Source organism: Stomoxys calcitrans, chromosome 4 (assembly GCF_963082655.1).
Source record: "Stomoxys calcitrans chromosome 4, idStoCalc2.1, whole genome shotgun sequence".
In the NCBI taxonomy this organism is placed as follows: Eukaryota; Metazoa; Arthropoda; class Insecta; order Diptera; family Muscidae; genus Stomoxys; species Stomoxys calcitrans.
In genome coordinates, this window is record NC_081555.1 from 20,841,061 (window position 1) to 20,863,510 (window position 22,450).

General features: G+C 35.2%; 5 protein-coding genes and 1 long non-coding RNA gene across 7 annotated transcripts; 2 read left to right on the forward strand and 4 right to left on the reverse strand.

Moving 5' to 3' along the window:
* Positions 1-1,750: 1,750 nt before the first annotated feature.
* Positions 1,751-4,120, reverse strand: LOC106084896 (endoplasmic reticulum-Golgi intermediate compartment protein 2). The gene is made up of 4 exons (XM_013248856.2): positions 3,855-4,120; positions 2,398-3,144; positions 2,172-2,321; positions 1,751-2,113 (listed from the first exon to the last, which is right to left on the reverse strand). Exons 1-4 carry the CDS (start codon positions 3,973-3,975, stop codon positions 1,863-1,865), a joined length of 1,269 nt encoding a protein of 422 aa, XP_013104310.2. The 5' UTR covers positions 3,976-4,120; the 3' UTR covers positions 1,751-1,862.
* A 1,073-nt stretch (positions 4,121-5,193) lies between these two features.
* On the reverse strand, positions 5,194-8,859 carry LOC131997289 (gastrula zinc finger protein XlCGF57.1-like). 2 transcript variants are annotated; one of them, XM_059367997.1, is made up of 5 exons: positions 8,792-8,859; positions 6,619-7,267; positions 6,010-6,557; positions 5,620-5,953; positions 5,194-5,559 (listed from the first exon to the last, which is right to left on the reverse strand). In XM_059367997.1, the coding sequence occupies exons 2-5, from the start codon at positions 7,239-7,241 to the stop codon at positions 5,298-5,300; spliced, it is 1,767 nt and encodes a 588-aa protein (XP_059223980.1). In that variant the 5' UTR covers positions 7,242-7,267; positions 8,792-8,859; the 3' UTR covers positions 5,194-5,297. The 2 variants fall into 2 exon arrangements, with proteins under 2 accessions (XP_059223980.1, XP_059223979.1); XM_059367996.1 differs by lacking the exon at positions 8,792-8,859 and having other exon boundaries at positions 6,619-8,685.
* Positions 8,784-11,271, reverse strand: LOC106084633 (zinc finger protein 260). The gene is made up of 6 exons (XM_059367995.1): positions 10,736-11,271; positions 10,511-10,665; positions 10,159-10,386; positions 9,579-10,069; positions 9,182-9,518; positions 8,784-9,108 (listed from the first exon to the last, which is right to left on the reverse strand). Exons 1-6 carry the CDS (start codon positions 11,162-11,164, stop codon positions 8,805-8,807), a joined length of 1,944 nt encoding a protein of 647 aa, XP_059223978.1. The 5' UTR covers positions 11,165-11,271; the 3' UTR covers positions 8,784-8,804.
* A 1,000-nt stretch (positions 11,272-12,271) lies between these two features.
* On the forward strand, positions 12,272-21,850 carry LOC106085930 (zinc finger protein 845). The gene is made up of 14 exons (XM_013250420.2): positions 12,272-12,693; positions 12,785-12,847; positions 12,928-13,293; positions 13,351-13,425; positions 13,482-14,333; positions 15,105-15,159; positions 15,220-15,610; positions 18,569-19,019; positions 19,115-19,384; positions 19,677-19,727; positions 19,797-20,060; positions 20,611-20,679; positions 20,740-21,558; positions 21,626-21,850. The coding sequence occupies exons 1-14, from the start codon at positions 12,299-12,301 to the stop codon at positions 21,696-21,698; spliced, it is 4,194 nt and encodes a 1,397-aa protein (XP_013105874.2). The 5' UTR covers positions 12,272-12,298; the 3' UTR covers positions 21,699-21,850.
* LOC106085899 (uncharacterized) lies at positions 15,050-15,732 on the forward strand. The gene is made up of 2 exons (XM_013250365.2): positions 15,050-15,159; positions 15,220-15,732. Exons 1-2 carry the CDS (start codon positions 15,118-15,120, stop codon positions 15,625-15,627), a joined length of 450 nt encoding a protein of 149 aa, XP_013105819.2. The 5' UTR covers positions 15,050-15,117; the 3' UTR covers positions 15,628-15,732.
* Positions 15,721-16,525, reverse strand: LOC106085903 (uncharacterized). Its single transcript, XR_001221049.2, has 3 exons — positions 16,376-16,525; positions 16,186-16,262; positions 15,721-16,124 (listed from the first exon to the last, which is right to left on the reverse strand). It is a non-coding gene; the product is annotated as an uncharacterized LOC106085903 (long non-coding RNA).
* Positions 21,851-22,450: the final 600 nt, after the last annotated feature.

A 22,450-nucleotide genomic window follows, 5' to 3' on the forward strand; every position in this document is an offset into this window, starting at 1 on the left:
TTTGTAATGAATTCGTTAAAATATGTATTACTATTTTCGCTAATAAAAAAATTAAAAAATATGCAAAAGATTGGTTCGAAAAAAATATAGTTTGGAAAGACATTAAACAGTATCAATAGCATGACGAAAAAACTGGTCAAAATCTACCTCGTTTGCAATATGAATTGGCTCAGTGTTGGGGGCAGTCTTGGCATATATTAAGCCGCGAAAAGAGTAGATCGAGGTGATTTTTTTCTGTCTTTTCAATTTAATACCCGTTTGCAAGATTTTAAAATTCGTCGAAGTAAGATTTTCATTGATGTATACACATTGATTGGAATCAAAACCAATGTGATGTAAACATAATTGACCATTAAATTTTTTTCTGAACTGTGCCAGCATCTTTAAGATATAGTTTTTCACGAATGGCGTTAAAAGTTGAACAATTATAGTAGTATCAGGGCTATTGTTTCCTCTTTTACCTTTCAATCGATATATTGACTTATATGGAGGTGTTGCTACATTCAGTGCCTTACATATACAGTCAAAAATATGATCTAAATTCTCCGACGGGTAACAAGGAATGCCATTAACACGAAGATCGCATGATACCGCCAAGTTTTCTTGTTTTGCTAGATGGGCTCGAAGTTTTTTTATATCTTCTCTCATGCTAACTATTTCTGCACATTCAGTTTCAGCTTTCAGTAGTCGTTCATTTATTTCGTTTGACTTTGCCTCAATTCGTTGTATGTGTGTATCTACATAATTTAACAGCTTCAGTTCCACTTCTTCAAATCTCTTATTCATGGACGCGTTCAATCTCTCTTCAGTTTCTTTAAGAGCTTCTTTGAACATCGTCCACTGCCTCTCAAAGCGCACTTCCGCTTGTTAGTTATTAGATAAAAAAGGATAAAATATGTGTGAGTATCAAAACGTGTGATACCATTATGAAAAGAGATTTCCTTCACCAATCCATCGATGTAATGTAATTTGAGAAATTCGAAAAATTGAAGAAGTTACAGATATTTGAAGTTCATTTGGGCAGGGCAGGGAAAATTTTGATAGCATTTTTAGTAACTTGTGGAAATTTGCTCGATTTTCGACTTTTGACTTGGGAAACCAAATAATTTTGGATTAAGAACGCATAACGAATGCATAAAAATTCATTTCAGGCTGAAAATCGAAAAAAAATTTCGATGTAAAAATTTTGAAAATTTGATAAGGGGGTACCCTATGATAAAAGCTGAAAATCGTCCGCTTGCTAGTTATTAGATAAAAAAGGATAGAATATACTTGAGTATCAAAACGTGTGATACCATTATGAAAAGAGATTTCCTTTACCAATCTATTGATGTAAAGTAATTCGACAAATTTAAGAAGTTACAGCTATTTGAAGTTAATATTTTGAAAATTTGGTAATGGTTCACCAGTTAATCATGTTTTTGCTCTTCGTTAAGGAGACATTACATATTTTGAACGGATTTCAACAAATTTTCCAAAGTGATCCTGAATTAACGTTACAGGTGATCCAGAGTTAACTAACAGGAAGTGATCCTGAATTAACTTTACTTTTGCTCTACGAGGCTTAGTGAAGGAGATATGACCATTTTTTAAATGTTGGAAGGGTAAGAATTATTTTTTGACCGATTTTGATCACAATTGTTAGGGGTCACGAATTAACCTTACTTTTGCTCTTCAAGCATTTGTTAATCACATATTGTCTTCAATTTTCGGTAGCTTTAATGAAAAAACTTTTACTTTATCATCGATGTTAGTTAAGAAATGTATTGTATATGGTATAAAAGTACAAATGTTTTTATTAAGATATTTAACAGGAGATTCTTTGGAATGTTTTTTTTTTTTTTTTTCTAATTTAAATAAATTCAACCATTATTTTTTTCATTTTGTGTTGTTGGGATAAGTGGTGTCACTTGGGTAGACATGGTATTTGCCGTATAGATCAAATTATTACTATTAACTATTAGCTGAGGTGTTGGCGTAGAATCATTTACGTTATTTGGCTTAGCCGAAGGTGTACTTTCCGGAGATTCCTTCAATCTCTTTTTCAATAGCTGAGGAGCAAAAATTCTCAGGAGTGTTTTTTGTACAGAAACCAAGATAAAGTTTAATATACCTTAAATTAGAAAAGATAACAATATTACAAATGTTTAGAATACATGTTTGTTACTTACCCGATATAACAATTATGCCCGATATAATGGAGCACAATCGAATTGTAAAATTGATTAAATTCTCCCGATCAGTGCGCACAACGATCTTCAAAGCAGACCAGTCGTATTTGAAGTAAATGCCAGGCGATCCATATGAGCTGCCATCGCCATCTAAGGTACAAAAAAAAGGACCCAAAAATAAATGTTTCAAGTTTTTTTGTAGTTTTTTAATTTATTTTTAACCTACCCAATACACGTATATTTTCCGTCACAGAATATTGATATGTATTTATGGTCGAGAATGTGTTGTGTATCTCAGTGGGTACTATATTCAAAAAATACTGAACTCTAGTCTGCTCATTTGGGACCAGTGTCTCATCACCCTCTAGAGGTTGAATTATACGTTTGGCATATTGGCCAAAACTCAAGCGATTAATACGGTGGGTAAAATTCGAAGGCAAACGACGAAATCCTATCATCAAATGATCGCCAATCATATCCACTACGGGTTGAGCTCCACCAACCATATGTAAAACACCCGCTACTTTGTGTATACCCAATGTGCCATGCAATCGACATGCATCATACTTTTCATGTGGCGATGAGGGACGCTTAGACTCTTTTTGGGGATGATTAAGTTCACTTGTCTTAATGATATCCTTAAAAAGTACATCAGCCACAGAATGATACTGTTCACGCAGAAAATGATTTAGGTGTTGTTGCCGTTCAAATTCCTCACGTTCTTCAGGTTCCAATTTCCACCACACATCCTCACGCTGTAAAGTACCATAGGCAAAGACATCTTGTTGAGTTTCATCCATGAGGTCTACACCTGATAGAGAACTACAAGGCATAGCTACTGTTATATCGACGTGCATTTGTACCTTCTCCGTTTCGGTATCGGGTTCAAATTGATATTTAAGTTTTGCATCCTGATAGTATTGTATCTCTCTATATATTAAATATATGATCAGCAAGCGGCTTATCAGCGATACTTAAAGGAGGATAAGAAAATAAGAGAAATTAATTATGGCATCGATAAGGAAGGGAAATTTGTTAAAAGGAACAATTTTAACTGCTTGTGGTTGTTGTTGTAGCCACAGAATTGTGAATGGGTGGCAGTCTTTGTCCAGGCACGTAAAACACTGCAGAGGGGATCGAATTCAAACTGGTGGTTATCATTTGCGCCATTAAGGCATGTTGTTCTTCATATGGTTAGATATCTTTCAGTCACACTCCGCTACGAGGAGAATATTACTTTGTTGGTTAGTAGGATGTTCCTGATAGATGAATAATCCTCAATATAACAAAGCTAGTTACGCGGCAATAGGTCTTGGAACTGGAACGAGCTTACTCACCTACAGGACAGCCACCTCCATTTGGAAATATGGCTACAAAAACAACAACAAACAACAAGAATTGTCGAACGCGTCCACAGGTTAGGTTGGAGATAGTGGAATTTTCTGTAGCAGTCGCGGGCAATCAGCGGTATTGAGTTGGATAGTCTCAGTGAAATTCTTGGCGTTACCTGCTCTTGCTTAAGCAGAGTGCCTGGGATATTCGATATGGCAAGGAAAATTATTGGCGCCTTTAAATAAGGAATAGCCACTTTGTTCCCGCAATGGTCGTTCCTATATACCTGAACGAGTTACTCACATCTTGGAGCTTCCAGAAGGACATGGTATTGATAATCCTAAAACTTACATGTTCCTCCTATTTCTGTGGTCTCGGTGTATTTCTCCGGCACCTTCTTGAAGGCATCGAGAGTCTTAGCAATTTCCACAAGGTTATTCTTGTTGCCACGATAACGCAATGTTGCCGCCATGATTTCAATTAATTAGTGGGTTACTGGATCGTTACACACTTGAGTCTTTGCTCATTGGAATCATTGGTTCCAATGTTCGTGGGCTTGGGTTTATTTTGGTGAGACCTTATTTTTACACGTATAAAACAATTAACAATAGAACCATCATATGTTACATTCACAATGGAATGATGAAAATTCATCTGGTAATTGCATCAATCACAATATAACCACTCACAATAGATTGTAGGCGATATAAACATGGTGTGCTTCTATTTCAAAATTTATTTGAAGGGTGTCAATAAGTTTTCAAAACTTATCAATGGCCTTCATTTCCATGAACATAATATTCCCGCGGCGATCGGTCGTATGTCGTAAGGACCGGAATGTGATTTTTCTCCGATTCTTAACATACACCCAGCGAACGGCAATTAACAACAATATTGATTATACAAGATGCTCAACTAATTATAGGTTGGCTTTTACGAAAATGCAATGTGTCCCCATCGTCTAGGCGGATGAATGCACCTTTAAATGCGTTGTTCCATGAAACTAAAAGAAAAAAACCTCTACCCCGATAACAAAAAAGATCCCAAACGTATACTTACCGCTACCATACGGTAATAGTAACGAACCAATCCAGTTGGCAATGTTCGGCATTTTTAATAAGTGTACTTACATAAGTTGGCTATAACAAAACATTCGTCCTATTAGCCGAAAGTAGAATAGCGTTGTTGTAGTTGTAGCACTGAGGCGGCAGCCCTTGCCGATGAAGAACTCCATCGGATCAATCCGGTACGTACAACCGGGTGCCATAGGATTGCAGAATAGCGTTCCAAGCCCCTTGATCTAATGCGCTCCTTCTAAAATCTCTGACTTGGTGTCAGATTCGATATGTCTCTCTGCACTTGATCTTTTCACCCTGATCGCTTTCAAAAGACTTATTTGCTGGGGCTTCTTCATACTTTCCCACAACATGACCTAGCCTACACAACCGTTGTATTTTGATGCGTTTAACTATGCTATCGTCGTCATGCGGCTCGTGGTTCATGCGACGTCTATATTCTCCATTAACGCAAACTGGTCCATGTATCATACGAAGTCTTTTTCTTCTTATCACTATATGTTCTATGTTTTATTCCTGTTCTGCCCTTGAGACAACTTAATTTGGTGTGTTTTATGTTTCACTCCCTCCGTATCTTAACTATCTCTTCAATTAGGAAAATGAAAAACTAAAAATAAATAGATATACACATATATTATCACTGAATTACATAATTTGGAAATAAAATAAAAATATTACAAATGTTATTTATATACATGTATATGGAAAATTGGCCATACTAGGACACATCTTTATCCACAGTCTCTAAATTGACAGCTTTCTCTTTGTAATGCTGATTTTTATGATCTCTCAAATCGTGTTGATATTTAAAGGTAAGAGGACACTCATCACAAAAGTATGTATTTTCCCCCAAATGCGTTCTCAAATGTTTGACTAAATCTCCGCTGGCTGCATAACTCCTGTCACAGTAGGTACACATATGAGGTTTTTCTCCAGTATGTGTTATCTTATGCCTCATCCAATGGCGTTTAAAAACAAAACTGTAAATTTAATAAAAATATTTGTCTAAAATTGATTAAGAAATATTAAATTCAAATTACCTCATATTACACTCTTCGCACTTGAAGGGTCGCTCTCCAGTATGCTTAAAGCGATGAGCTTTCAGGGAGTCTCCTCTTGTAAAGGATGAACCACAAATATCACAAACGAAAGGTTTCTCTTTGGAATGAGTACACATGTGCTTTTGAAGATTGACCTTGGCATAGAAACGCATAGGGCACTCGGGACATTGAAAATTCTTCTCTCCGTGTCTTTGTAAATGTTGACGTAGTATATTCGATGTCTTAAAAGATTTGCCGCAGTGGGAACACAAGTAGGGCGACTCTCCAGTGTGGGAACGCATATGGTCTTTGAGGGCAGTGCTGTTGGGGAAACCTTAAAACCAAAAATATAACTAGCATTTTTCAATTGATATGGAAATAGGTACTTACTTTTATCACACATTTCACATTTATGTTTCTTGTAGCCCTTGTGCATATTTAAATGGTCGTTGTAGTGTGTCTCTACTGGAAATGCCTTTTCACACATTTCACATTTGTACGGTAGAACTCCAGGATGCTTTTGGTTCATATGTCGTGTTACCGCAGATAGGGTCTTTAGGTTTACACCACATACCTTACATTTAAAATCCCTTTCCGAATGCATTACTCTGTGAGCGGACAAAGCTCTAGTTTCTTCAAATACCATTGGGCAATCGGGACACTGATAGGGACCACCAGCTAAACTTATGGCTACACCGCGGTTGTGCTTATAAGAAATATGAACTTTTAATAGTTTTTCCGTAGAAAATCGATAGTCGCATATATGGCAGACAAATGTATTTTCCTCATTGTGAACAGACATGTGGCGTGTTAGAAAAGCGCGCTTGTTAAAAGTCTTATTGCATTGGAGACAGGTTTTGTTGTTGTTGGTCGCTTTAGAGGAGATGCGCTTGACATATTTTCTGTTTAATTTCGTTTTGCGATTCTTTGTCACCATGCTGTTTCAAAAAACGTCAATATCTTTTAAAGGTTCAAATTCTTTAATCTTTTTGTACTTACGCTTTAGCGTTGCCGTTATTATCCAAATCATTTGGCCAATATTCATCCTCGTCATGATTGGTTTCGTCCCCAATTTTATTTTCCGCTTCGAGAAATTCATTTTCCAGGTTGTCCATGGCCTCAATTTCTATTTTAACCTCGTCGATTTGTTGTTCTTCAAGAATGTCTACATCCTCCTTGGATGAATCCACCAATATATCAAAAGCATTTTGAACTTCGCTGGAGCAGAATTCATCTTCAAGCTCAGATTTCATAGATTGCATATCACAATTATCATTCAGTTCCTCCGTGCCATATTGCAGGATATCTTGGTCGCTTTCGCCGCCTGTCTCTGGAACTAATATATCTTCCGTCTCTTGAAGCTTTATGAGAGTTCGCAACTTCTCATTATTGGCCATACACATTTGTTGAAAATCGTAAGCAATGTATAATTTTTCCAAGCAATCGCTACAAATTTCTACTGGCAATGATAGCTCCTGTTCATTTTCGAAGAACATATTGTTAGGAATTGTCTTATTTAGCACATCTTCTATTAATTTATCATCTTTCACATCCAATAACTTGTGCATTGTGGGTGACTCCAATAGACAGGTTCGACAAATACGTCCCATCAGACAGGACATATTTATTTTTTAATTTAATTTTGTTTCTAGAAGATATAAACAAACATCAGCTGCTAAGCTGATGCTACAAGCCGATAACAAATTGTTGCCGGCGTCATATATTTGAAGTCGGCTTGGCTTCAAATGAACAGTGGGGAAATGCAGTACAGTAGTACAGGCGCTGTCTATTGGCTCGGCCTCATCTTTAGGCCCCATTAATCTATTACAAACGACGAAGATGTTTTTATGCAAAACTTTGGTAGTGTTTATATTTATTACAATTTATATCTAAAGCTGCCATTAGACGATAATACATGTTATATGTTATTTAATATGACAAGTGGATATTGGAATAAATATGCAACTTTTGCAATTAAGTCAAACTTTCATTTCATCGGACATATATGTGATATATGTCTATAAAACAAAGTACCATACACATGCCGATAAGAGCGCGCTCTATTCGTATTCGACGTCTAACTTTTTTGAAACACATTCATAAAGGAGTTGGTTTACCAACTTGTATAGGTAGACCTGCCAAATGTTGGGCGTTTGAACGTCAATTTACAAAAAAGAACTTTGTAAATATATATACGTTTAATGGATTCTATCAACGATTAGATGGATTAGCTTAATGATTAACGACCTGTTTAGCCGATTTTCGGAGCGACAGCACTTTGTAATTTATATAAAATCATACCCGCTACACTCTGGCATGCAACACAAATGACTCATTGACCAGAGGATATAAAAAAACTAAATTTGCCAAAAATATATCCCAGCCGGCAAACACACACGCACACAACCTGATCATACCCTTTTACATTTGGCTTTTCGATGAAATGCACGTTAGTGAACCAATGTAGATCGCCTGGAAAAAGTAGGAAACAAATAATGCGCAGACAATTTCTTATAAGTCATGGGCAACCATTCCCGTCGTGGCATTATGATCAACGAGCCGGTCAGAGCTCACCTACACAGTAACGTACTTCATTGCTCTTTCTATCCGGCCGCATACATAATATTGAAGGTAACACCTTTTTGCCCACGGCAGGCCAATAAATGCAAAACAGACAACCAGAGGAAAAAAATAAGTTGTCATACCAGATGGGCAGAAGACAAACCCACATAAGCCATCAGGCATCAATTGTACAAATTATACATAGTGTAACATCGTAAATAATTAGGGCAGTATGCCACTTGTACTGTCACTGTACTAATATACTAATAATAAAATATGTATACCCATTTTGCCAGACCAGTTGACCAGTGTGCGTTATGGAAATATCTGGGGCCATGACTGCGTGTCCATTACCTGCATGATCATTGTTTTATTCATCATACGTTTCTTCTGTCCTTATGAGTCATCAATAAAAAAAAACATATCGATTCGCATTTGTGTCTTCTTTCGAATCTTTGGGCAAGTAGAATCGTCTGATTGTTTATATTAGGGTGCATCCGCAACACACCTTCATGACCGATTAAATCAATCGATCGATTCTTTTGGTTAAGATTGCGTTAGCTGGTCAACTTCACTTACATAAAAGTGCTACTCAAAAAATGTAAATTACCAATATTGAACATTTATTCATTGCACTCTGCTGTGTTATTGATTGTGGTTTCATTGGAGGAGTTTCCTGCGTTACTGCGTTGTTCCTCTTCCTTTTGTTTACGATAATGTTCGCCAACATGGGTTTTTAAGTCTGCCTGATATTTAAATGCCGCCGGACATTGTGTACAAATGTAAGTATTTTCACCAAGATGAGTCCTTAAATGCTTGTTTAAATCATTACTTTGTGCATAGGATTTATTGCAGTACTTGCATTTGTACGGTTTTTCTCCGGTATGTGTGCGTAAATGGCGATTAAGATTCATTAGGCGGGGAAAGCTGGAGTTGGAACAAATTGATAAATAATGAGAATAAATAACCGATATCTTAAAGATGTATCTGCTTTACTTACGCCATTGGACACTGATCGCATTTGTATGGTTTTTGCCCCGTATGTAGTATTTGATGTTGCTGCAAAGTATCTACTCTGGAAAATCTAGCACCACATGTTGAGCACACATGATTTTTTCCCTCCTGATGTGTCATTAAATGTATATACCGATCAGAGGGACATTTAAAACGTTTAGGACAATTGGGACAAGTGTAAGGTTTCTCGTCTCCATGCCTTTGCATGTGTTGCCTTAAATTACTTGGTCTATAGAACTTTTTGCCGCATAAAGTACATAAGTAATTTAAATCTCCCGTATGGATTCTCATATGCTGTTTCATAGCAAATTTAAATGAAAATGCTAAAATTATTAATGTAAAATTTAAATTAAATTTTGATTCACTGCAGTGCTACTACTCACATTTTTCACACAGCTCACATTTAAAGTTTTTGATACCCATGTGCCTATTGGTGTGAATTTTTAAGTGTTCTTCAACTACAAATGTTTTCTCGCATCTGTCACACTTAAATGGCACTATTTCTGGGTGCTTTTTGCTCATGTGTTGTGCCAATCCCCCTACATTTGTATACGCTGAAGGGCAATATTTGCATTCATGCGGTTTTTCCACATTATCTTTCTTCAGTTTTGTTATTTTTGATTTTGACTTTTCAGATTGATGATGCGTTTCGATGTGCTTCTTTAGCATAAAGGGATATTTGAAGCGATCATTACAGGTTATACAAACAAAACGATGAGCTTCATTATGCTTTTTAATATGTCTTTCCAATTGCTTCTGAAAACGAAATGATGCCTGGCATTCTGTGCAAGGATAGTTATGGGGTAGAGCAGCATTTTTTTCTATAACCAAAGTGTGGTCCTCTTCTTCGCTAGCAGACATTTCATCAAACTCGCTATTTTCCGAAAAGAGATTATTTAAAAATTAGACTATAAGAAACTTCAGCGTGACATTTTAGAAATTTATTATTGTCTTATATCTCACCTATTGCAAACAATAGTCATGTCATCGTCATTGCTGTCCAAGAACTCCTGAATGTGTCCATTATTCGTTGAAATATTATTTGTATGTTTTTCTTTGACAGAAGTTGGGTTTTGTACATGTTTACTTCGTTTATGTTTTTGCAACAATTTGTTTGAAGAAAACTCTTTCACACATAAATCGCATTTGTTTATAAATTTTTGTTTATCTTTATTATGAGAATCAGATGTCCTGCAAAAACAAAAAGGGGTAAAATGTAAATGTTTTTGTCTTCCAAAGACCTAAAGAATAAATAAAGAAAATAATAGTTCTAAACTTTCATGAAATGATGGTAGATTTTAATTTGTACACTTGCCTATGAACAATTTCGCTATTGCCTTCATCTTCGCGATTGCGAAGCACACTAAGTGGTACATTGTCCTCATCCTCTTCACTTTCTACATTGTTGTCAGTCATTCCTGTCCTTGAATTGTTCACGCTAATGTCTTGTTGTTCTTGCCTGTTTTTAGGCTATGAGTTAGCAAATAAACTTATTGTATTAATCTGTGAATCACTTCCTAGTTTATCCTTACATACTTACCTGCAATTTTAAGCAAATCAATCCACCACGAACATTTACAATGTTGTCATATTTGCCTTTAATATTGTCTTCCAATTTAAAGCGATCCTTGTTTTCATAGCGGCTTTTTCCAAAATCTTTCGCACTTTCCTTTGATTCTATATCGCATAGTTTCTCCACCTCTTGATTCCTAATGAGACTTCGTATTTTTTTATTATTGACTATACACATCTGCTGAAAATTGTGTGATATATGCAACTTTTCACAGCAATCCAAGCAAATTTCTCTAGGCAATGATGTTTCCAAGTCATCTTCACAGAATACATCAATGGTAACAATTTGATTCAGCATATCTATTATTCGATTTCCATCCTTCATATCTTGGAAATTGTACATTTCGGGTGATACCAAGAGGCAGGTGCGACAAATGCGCCCCAGTAAAGAGGACATATCGTACTTCAACTTTTGCAATAATTTTAATTTAGTTCATTTGTTTTTGTTCATTTGTTTTGGTTTAAACATATACATACATATGTTAAAGGGCCAGCTGTAATGGAACTTTTGACATTCAAGAACGTCGTTCGATTGACTTTAGATAATCATGGTATAATTAGGAGGTAGCGTCACTAGAACATCAAAAAAACGAAGCTAAGACATCAAGGCGGATTTAATAAGGTGGTCTCACGCGAGCAGAAGTTAACAGTCTGCCAGGTTTGACGTTATTAAGATGATATATTTTTGTTTGCATTCTCTTTGTACGCGCTCATCTGCACAAGCTGATTTTTAGAAATTCGTGGGAAGCAAAAGGCACTTATAAGGTGAGGTCATGCGAACAGCTGAGTACAATTTTTTTTGTATTTTTGCTTTGACTTTGCTGTAAATCTAAATGTCAAAGGCTTAATAACACAGCTGTGATTTTTTTCTAAAATCTTAAAAAGAGGTTATCTTTGATCCAATATTCTACACATAAACCACAAAAGAGTGTTATAAAGATGGAAGAAGATAAGTTGTAAACCGAAGTTTCTAAAACAAATTTGATATTTCAATTTTCGGCATTTGCCACTCAAGATAGTTTCGTTGGGGGTACATTTTTGTTGTGCTAATGACGAAATCTCCTAATTGTACCATGCTGGGCGCGTTAGATTGCTTAAACATGCATCAGTGCTGCGCGTTGTAAGCTAGAGTTAGCCTAATCCACCCTTATGATTGTTACTATGTTCGTTTTTCGCAACATTTTTTCGTGATTACTTTTTTAAGATAATAGATTTTAAAGAAAAATAACTTACTGATTTCATTCAGTAGGACATTCCCTCATTACTTATAAAAAACCTTCATAAAAGTATTATATTTTCATTGAGATTTTTGTCGTTTTTCACAAAAGAAAACGTAAAAACTGTGTGCTTTCAACTGTGGAAAACGAATATAGCACCAGCCTTTAGAAGAGTATCGAAATTTGTCTTTCACAAAGAACTAAGATTCAATTTAGGTAGTTTCTCCATACTGTCGATAAGAGCGTGCATGTTGTTGTGCACATTGTTATCGATGTTTGTCGTTTGTTTATTTACCTTGGTAAAAATATATAAAATGGAAAAGACAGAGGGTCTTGTAGAATTTGAGATTTTACCCGATATATCATCAATATGTCGCACTTGCATGGAGGCTGAAAAGAAGTACTATCAAATCTCCGATTATGTGGATGAATGTCATATAATTATGGAAATGCTAGATGAAATTGTACCTCAACTCCAAATTAAAAATGATGAATGTGAATTTCCTCCTCTTATATGTGAATCTTGTGTGGAGAAATTAATTATTTGCTATAAATTTCATAATTTGTGCTTGGAGTCGAACAACCAGCTTCGCCAATTAATTTTGTCAAATGAGCACAACTTAAATGTGGACGAATATAAAGAGTCCAAAACAACAATAGAAGATTGCGACGTAGATGAAGAGAGGCTACTAGAAAGAAATGAATACAGGTGAATAAATGAAGCTATACACCAAAAGAAAGGACTCCCAATTGGTTTTTCCATAGTAACTTTTTAATTAAATTACAATCTGGAATTTCAGAGACTTTACTGCCATCATTGATAAAGAAGAAAAAGACACAAAGCAATCACATAGCCCTCTCAAGTGAGTTAGCTTTAAATGACAAATAGTTGAATTACTTATGCAAAATTTATGTAATAAATTTTTATTTTTTTTTAATTTAGCCCAGAGTTGACCTGCTCTGATTGTGGTAAAAACTTCGACCAGTTGTCCAACCAAAAATCACATTGTTGCATGTTTGCGGAAATATATTTTTTTAAATGTGATATGTGCAAGCAAAGTTTTGACAATGAGAATATATACAAAAGTCATTTGGAAGGACACAAAACAAATGAGGCTTCTATCGAACTATTGGACAATATAGATGACCAAATTAAAGAAAATATCTCTGAAGTTATAGACTCACAAGTTGTCGAGGAAAATGAAGATTTTAATGATTTATATGGCTTTGAAATTGAAAACTTAAACGAAGAAGAATGGAATAGTGATAGAGAGATTTTAGATGGTAAAGATACCTATATAAATGCTAAGTAAGTTACAAAATCTTTATAAAGTTCAAAAACAAATATTAAAAACCATTTTAAAAGAGACTCATTTACAGAAAACAAAATTTCCACAGAAGACTCGAAAATCGAAGAGCTATACATAGGTGAAATTGAAAAGTGGGTATATCTAAACCGTTTAGCTCATTTAATGTTGAACTCAATTTCTTTTCAAGGACGGATAAGAAAAACCTTAGAAGCGGCAGCTATCCTTGTGATGTGTGCGGAAAAGTATTCGATCGCATATCCCGTTACAATCGTCACAGTAGAGTTCATGCACTTCATAAACCCTATGCCTGCGATATATGTAAACGACGTTTTTCTACCATACACTATTTGAAGACTCATCAGTTGTTGCATACGAAAAAAGATGTGGACGAATCTTCCCAAAACTCTGTGGAGGGTTTTAAATGTCCTGATTGCCCAAGGCGTTTTGAAAATAAAAATGCTTTGTCAGGACATCGTAGAATGCACACAGATAAATCTAAACTACCAAATTTCTTATGCAACATTTGCCAGCGTAAATTTCTGTCATCCAAAACCTTAGTGGATCATATACGAAATCAGCATCCTGATGCTGAAAAATATGCTTGTCATAAGTGTGACAAAAAATTTGTTCTGGAAGAACAACTATTGGAACACACTAGTAAGCACAGAGATAAAGAACTTGTATGTACTGTGTGCCACAAAGAATTCGCCTTTGAGTGTTTCTTAAAGGAACACATGCGTGTGCATAGCGGAGAAAGTCCATTTTTGTGCCCAGAATGTGGCAAGACATTTAAAACTGGTGGCAACCTACGTCAGCATCTTGAAAGGCATTCCACCACTAAAAAATATCAATGCCCCCACTGCACTATGCGCTTCAAATGTCGTTCAAATGTCAACAAACATTTAGCAACCCATAAGGGTTTGAAAACACATCAATGTAATATATGTGGATCGCGTTTTACCAGAGCTTATAATTTAGTACAACATAAAAGATTACATTTTGAAGGAAAATCTCATAAATGTGAGCTGTGTGATATATCGTGAGTAAATAGTTTACATAAAAATAAGTTATTAAAATTTATAAGAATTTCTTTTAGTTTTGATTCAGCTTTTCATCTTCGACGGCATTTACACACTCATAATGATGACCTAATGTAATAATGTGGATGTTTATGCAAAAACCAATTTTTATAAAAAAAAAAAAATACAAAGGGAAATAAAATAAAAGGTACCTCGATTTAAATCACATTTGAAGAATTTCGAAGAAGAATTATTGAAATTTTATGAAATTCTCTATATAAGTTTTCGATATTTTGAGGTGATTTCTGATCAAATTAACTCGATTCAGACATCTACCGGACTTTTGGAGGGAATTCTGCCAACCATTTCTTTCTTTAATAAAAAGGTTAATTAGAGATGGTTTCTATAGAGGCACTTGATATTCTGATGCCACATTAAAGACAATAATAATAAATATACATGAACCGTTTTTTTTGATGACTTGTAGAAAGTTAACGAAATAAATTGCCTTTACAAAAATAAAGAAAACCGCATTCGTAAAATATATTATAAAGAAGTTCGGACTGAATTGCAATTTTTTGTGTTGTACGAATTCATTACGCTTGGAGTAAAAACAAAAAAGATTGTAATGTCAGCCATTTTGCCGTATATCAACTATATGCCAATTAGCGCATCACAAATTTGCAACCTTTGCTTTTTTATTTTTTAGAAGATAACACATTAACAAAATACGACTATAAAAGTGCACATGACGTTGAGGCAAGCATCTAGTTGTTCAAGTGTTTGCATAGTATAACAGCAAAAATGAAAGTAGTCGCCGTTTTGATTTTCGCTTTGATTGCCCAGGTAACATTTCAGTCAAAATGAATAACAAATTTCAATCTCTAATATTATCCCACATTGCAGAGCTATGCCTACTCAAGCTCTTACGATTTCGAGGACCAACGGAATCAACGGGAGTTCGACAACATTGAACCATGGACCAAAATGAATCGTTATTCTTCATCAAACTCTGAAGACTATGAATTCAAGAGTTCAGCATCTCGCTTCCCCGAAGCTCAGTTCTTCAAGAGGAAAGTGATTCAACGTCTATCTAACTCTCCTGCCTTCTATAATAATCCCCAGAATAAGCAAAGACTTATCGAAGTCGCTGATGAAAAATTGGAAAATTGCAAAACTCCCAGCGGCAATGGATTGGACAGATCTTGTTTAGGTCGTGCTATTGGCCAAGTCATGCAATTGGTCGCTTCCGTTGAAAATGCCGACCGCAACTCGGGTTTCCGTGGCCAAAGACAAAGTTCTTACGATTACTGAACTCTAAAAAATGACAATTATCATCAATTGGTATTTAAAAAAAAAAACTTTTTTTTATTCTTCATTTGAATTATTAATGTAATAAAAAGCATTTTCAATATGAAACATTTTTTGGTTATGGTTCATTTACATTGGGTTAAGCAAGGAAAACTTGGTAAGATTTTCAATTGGGAACAATTGAATGTGAAGACATCTTTTCCTCTACAGCCTAGAATTCAAAACAATATCTTTTGTATAGGTAAATGTTGAAAGTACAATTGTTTTCCTCTGATCTGATTGAAATATTTGAATTTATTATCTAAATTAGTTAAGATGCGCACCTACATTGAATTACCATGTAATAGTTTTTAAGCAGTATTTGTAAATAATAATATGGCAACAAGTTAATCATCCTCATTGTGTGTTGTTGTGTTGGATCGAGGTCGATGCTTCTTGGTGTTGCCACGAAGAAGTCTCGATCTCTTCTTTTTACCACAGCATCGGCAGCTTTCCATCATCTACATAAAATGTAAGTTGTATCCCATACAATCCTCTGAATAAAATACGTGAATATCATACCATTCTGAACTCACTCGTCTCGGGGTTTCATTAAAGAAGGCAAGTTAGGTGATTCTTCATTCAAACTCAGGCTCAGGCTGAAATAAAACCACAAATAAATTGGAAAACTTATAACGTTTTCCAAAAAATACTACATGTCCGTATTATGAATTTGTCATGTGCAGAATTTCTCCACATTAGGGGCACAAACCTCAGCTCATTTATTTCCAAATAGCTAAAATCCCTTAATGATATTGAACAGGAAGTATATATAAAATAAATAGTATGAAAACTAATAAACTTCATGTTTGTGTCTTCCATACGACCTTTCTCTTTAACATTGAGAATGAATACCAATAAAATGAAGGTTTTCATTTTTCGTCTTTTAAAGTTGAATCCCCTATAAGAGGAAGACTTCGCCCAGTCAATACATCTAGGCAAGAATTCATAGCTGATGTCTGGACATTTCAGAAAATTAGATATATCGGAGAGAAAAGTTGTTATTGATTACAGAAAATAAATAAATTAAAAACCTTTAACGAAAAGACTCCATAACGAGTAGAAATATTAAAGTTTGGGAGAGCAATACCAGACGCCTTTATAAGAGAACTGCTCCAGGTCCTTAATTCATCACTCTACTCACCAACAAAGCAATATTTATTTATTTTATTTGTTTTTGTTTTTTAAACAGGATCATTTTTGGCCAAGGTTTTTTTCCCTCCACAGATATACGTTTAAAAGTTAAAATCCGTTTCAATCTTATGAAAGGGGTGTTTTATTTACACATCAAACGGGTTTTCTCGCTTGGCTCAAGGCGCTATTACACGACATGTAGATGTCTTATGACATGCCACTTTTTGTATTCACATGTGATGCTTTTATTATCACACCTGTATGTTATTTTCGTATGACATAACCTACAAATTTAAGCAAAATCTGATTTTTATGAATTGTAATTGTTTCGCGAACGAAATTTGACAGAAATCAAATGTTGTTGTTTCCATACCAAAACACGTTTCTTAATCTGCACTTTTTGTTTTCTCTATTTTATATACATTTTTCTTATGGTGATTTCGATTGTGAAAAAAAGTGCAGCATTTTTTCGACATGTTGCACTGAGATCGAAATTTTGTGTTCGATTTTCCAAAAAAGTGTAACCCCACCACCGGGTAAATGTTCGTTTGTAATGGTGTTGCCCACTGAAAGTGAAAAAATGCTGCATTTTCTACACCGTGGCTAGGCTAGGATGGAGAATGCCGCACTTTAAATCAGCTGCTATCATCTCATGTGCATGCCACCGTTCAAGCAAATTTTGGTTGAAAAGAAGAAGAAGAAAACAATTTGTAGAATGTTTGGCAAAATATTAAAAAGAAATACATAAAAAAAGGAAAAAGTAATCGCGTTTTATTTAGCTAACGGCATATTAGATGCATTGCTACATTTTACAGCATTATTTGGTTGAAATTACAATATACGGGCATATTAACATGTTCGATTGAAAATGTAAAAAGTGTAAAACTATGAGAGGGATAAGGCAGCATTCCCAAAATGTTGTGTCGTATAAGTGCAACATTAGTGTAACATTTTTTTTCAGAATCGAAATCACTATTAAATAAATAATCAAATGCGAACCATTGAAACCAATGAAACAAAGTAAAAATAGTTTCAAGTTTTGCCACTATAAAAGTTTTTTGCCATTTTCCACAATACAAACACAGTACTACTTTTCCGCTGATTTTCAGCCAACGTTTCGCCGTCGTTTTTTAAATATATGGAGTTTGACAGCATTCCGCTCGAAAAACTGAATAGAATACTCAGCTTAAACAAAAATTTGTGGTAAAAACAATTTAATTTAGGGTTGCTTTCATTCGACTGACAACAAAATCAGCTGATTTTTTATGGTGGAATAGATCACGCTCTAATCGAAAAAAATTGCATGTGCTATTTTGAAAAGAGAAGTTCATATGTCAGTTTTGTTTGTGTCACATGACATGTACAACTCAACATGTGCTAAATTTGACAGGTCATAAGACAACTACATGCCGGTTAATCTTGTTGCCGCTTACTATCCCCGTTTATTAAAACATGTGGTGTTATCATTAAATCTGTATGACAAAATGAAAGGAACAGAATGCAACATATTTATTTAATGATTAAACGTTCTGGAATGCAAAACATTTCTTAAGGCTCTATAACAGGGCATGTAGTTGTTTTTTGTGAGAAACATTGACATTCATTGTACATATCACGCCACAATAATTAGAGACCCCAAAATAGCTGTCGGTAGAACCGTCAAGCTATCGACTAAGCAGTTTGTTATTTTTTGGCATCTCAAACACAAACCTAAACCTTAATCGGAATTTCATTTAAATTTTTAGTGAAAAAGAAAATATACAGCTGCACTAAATGGATGCAGAGGAAAAAGTTGCCGACATCTCCTTGGAATATGGAATAATGTCCACGGATATATTCTCTATGTGTCGCACATGCATGGCAGCAAACAAAAAATATTACCAAATCTTTGATTATGTGGATGAAAGCCAGAGAATTTTGGAAATGTTGCATAAAATTGTGCCACAAATCAAAGTCAAGGAAGAGGATGACATTGAGTTCTCTAATTTAATCTGCGAGGAATGTGTCGACAAATTGGTGACCAGTTATAAGTTTCAAAAATTAAGCATTGAGACCTATAATCAACTACGTCGCTTGTTGCGGGATTCTGTTGAAAAGGAGTTTGAAGCTACCTCCCTGGAAGAGGAATGTACAGAGATGAAAATCGAAATATTTGATTTCGAGGCTAATGGAGAAATGCAAAATGATTCTAAAGCGACAATAGGTGTAAACAAACCCGAGATGTATGTACATGACCCAAATGGGAATCCATACATATGTAATTTAAGTTGCATTTCTATAATTAAAAAATGTTCTTCTTTTCATTTCTATATCTCAGCCAAGAAAGCAACAACAACCAAAACAAAGACTATATGTCGCTGACAATAACAGATAGAAACAATTTAAGTACAAGAAAAAAGTTTTCATGCAACAAATGTGAAAAAGTTTACGATCGATTATCCCGATTGGAACAACACACACTTAAACACCATTATGCTAATGATGATAACAAAATAGAAGAAAATATTGATATCGAAATTTCACTGGAGGAATTTAAAAACGAAGACGGTGCAGATCTAGATAGGGATGATCAACTTTTAAACACAAGGTATGTTTAGGAAATTTGTATGCTCCTACAACAATTTAAACCACCTCAAATGGTTTGGGTCTGGTAGTCAATTCGATTGATTTTAAGTTGCTTGTCATATCTGGTGATTTGTGGCAAGTGGCGTTTTCTTAGGGAAACCACATATACCATAAAAAATTCGCTTAAACTGACCTTCCCATCCTCAAGGTGCGTGGTTATGATAGTTGAGGGAAGGATCTAATATATATGTATATATATATAAAACTAAAAAAAAATTTCAAAAATATAGTAATATAGCAACTTTTTTTTTCAGCGATGAAAATAAAATAAAAATTCGATCATCAATGGAATCGGAAACTTATAAGTAAGTTCAAGCATCCATAAATTTAAAATTATACATTGATTTTTTAAACATTAAAATGAAAAATTTTAGAGAACCATTTTGTACACTATGTGAAAGAAATTTTAATAATTTTTCCGATTTGGAATCACATCGCTGCGATCCAGAAAGAATATCAGAAGACATTTATGAAAATCAAGAAGAAGAATATATTGAAGACCATGATGGTAGGGAGCATGCAGAGGAAGGAGAAGACGAACAGGAGATGGACAACAATCCCACATCCTCGGAGGAATATGAGCATTTGGAAGGTAGCACAGCATCGTGCGATAGCGAAGAACAATTTTTAAATTTAGAGTAAGGTTCTATAATTTTCTATGTTACCTCACATAACAACTCACATAAATCCAGAGTTTAAAAGTTTTATATATATGTAAATGTGTGTTTATGAAAGAAGCCTTTACGCAATTTCTTAAGGCGATTGAAAATTTGGATTTATATAAACCAACTAAGGAGGCCACCGTAGCGCAAAGGTTAGCATGTCCGCCTACGTCGCTGAACGCCTGGGTTCGAATCCTAGCGAGACCATCAGAAAAAATATTCAGCGGTGGTTTTCCCCTCCTAATGCTGGCAACATTTGTGAGGTCCTATGTCATGTAAAACTTCTCTCCAAAGAGTTGTCGCACTGCGGCACGCCGTTCGGACTTGGCTATAAAATGGAGGCCCCTTATCATTGAGCTTTAACATGAATCGGACAGCACTCATTGATATGTGAGATGTTTGCCCCTGTTCCTTAGTGGAATGTTCATGGGCAAAATTTGCAATAAACCAACAAATGCATGTTATTTTTATCTTATAATTGCTTTTAATAATGGCAAATTCGCTCAATGCATAACTTCCTTTTTAGTGCTGAGATTCCGGAATACAAAATTACTGCCGAAGCGATAGAAACAGACAAACCCCAGACAGGCAAAAAGTAAGTATAATAAGTTACATTTAAACATTACAAATAGGGATTCTTTAATTTCTCCCTCAGGCCATCATATCCCTGTGAGGTTTGCGGCAAGATATTTAATTGTCCTTCCCGCCTGAAACGTCATAGCCCAGTTCATTCTCTGGATAAGCCATACTCTTGCGAAATATGTAAACGTCGTTTTTCCACATCACATTATCTGAAGATACATAAGAATTTACATAAAATCAGAAAGAATCGAACGGAATCGATACCTCCAGAAGGTCTACAGTGTTCGGATTGTCCAAAACGCTTTAAAAATCGCAATGCATTAGCATCCCATCGTCAAGTACATACGCGCAACTCAGCCGTCGCTAATTTCACTTGCGATATGTGCCAACGAGCTTTTGTTACCGTAAAAACACTGACCGATCACATTAAAAATAAACATCCCGATGCAAAAAAATTTACTTGTGAAGAATGTGGCAAATCGTTTATCCTGCGTGAAAGACTTTTACGGCATTTAAATGCTCACAAAGATCTAACGTGTCATGTTTGTGAAAAGACATTCACTTCCGAGCCCACACTGAAAGAACACATGAACATTCATACAGGAGAAAATCCTTATCTGTGTTCATTATGCGGCAGGGCATTTAAATATCACAGTAGCTTAAGGAAACATGTGGAGCGTCATTCTGGAATAAGTCCACACCATTGTCCGGAATGTCCCAGAAGTTTTAAATGCCGCACTGATCTAAACAAACATATCAAAAATCATCTGGGTATAAAATCGCATATATGTGATATATGTGGCACTGGATTTACCAGATCCTGGAACTTGGAACAGCACAAACTATTGCATAAGGGTAAAAAACGGCAGAAATGCGAAGACTGCCCTATGACGTAAGCGAAGATTGGATTTTAAATAGTTTCATTTGTTTAGCTACAATAAACATTTTTTTCTTTATAGGTTTATATCGACTATTCAATTTAAGCGTCACATGAAAACTCACCTCGATGAGGGCATCTCATCAACTACTTAATTTTGCTAAAACTACCAACAAAAAACATTTTATTTGTTATATAGAATTTTTGAAATCTAATATTTTGTACATATTTACAATAATTACAAAGATTAGCTATCAATATATTTTTTACAAATAGTTTTGAATTCGCTTAGCGCAAATAGATATAAGCAGCTATTTGTTTTATTTATAGGAAGTTTTCAATAAAGCAAAGTACGAGTAATTGAAATTAGTTTCTTTGACATTATTTAATCTCCCAAAGTGCAGAGTCGAGCTGTATGATCATGAGAATGAATATCCCTAGAATGGATGGCTTTTATTGAAATACAGAAAATAAATTGGCAGATGTATAGGCCGATCGGACATTTGCAACATACCAGTAGCTGTATAGTGTGATCTAGATCTCCCATCTGTCGGCATCATTTGAGCGCTTTGGTAATAAGCTATTTTTTTCAACAGCTCGGACAGCTTGATCACCGGCTGCTAGCTTCTGGCCTACTTTGTTTTCCTTTTCGTGGTTTGTTCATTTACGTGCGCCTTCTTCACAAGTCGGATGACGACCTTGGGAGTTACGTAAGCTGGACTTAGATCTGTCGGTGTTTCTGGGATATAAGGCAGGGATGCCTACTAAGTGCTTTTCGCTCTACATTTGTTGCTTTTTAGTTCACGCAGGTACTTCCCTTATATCAATAAACGGAGTCCTATTAAAGTTTTAGCCCAATGGTCGAACTATTTACTAATTTTTTGGTATTTTTGGCCTACTCCAAAAC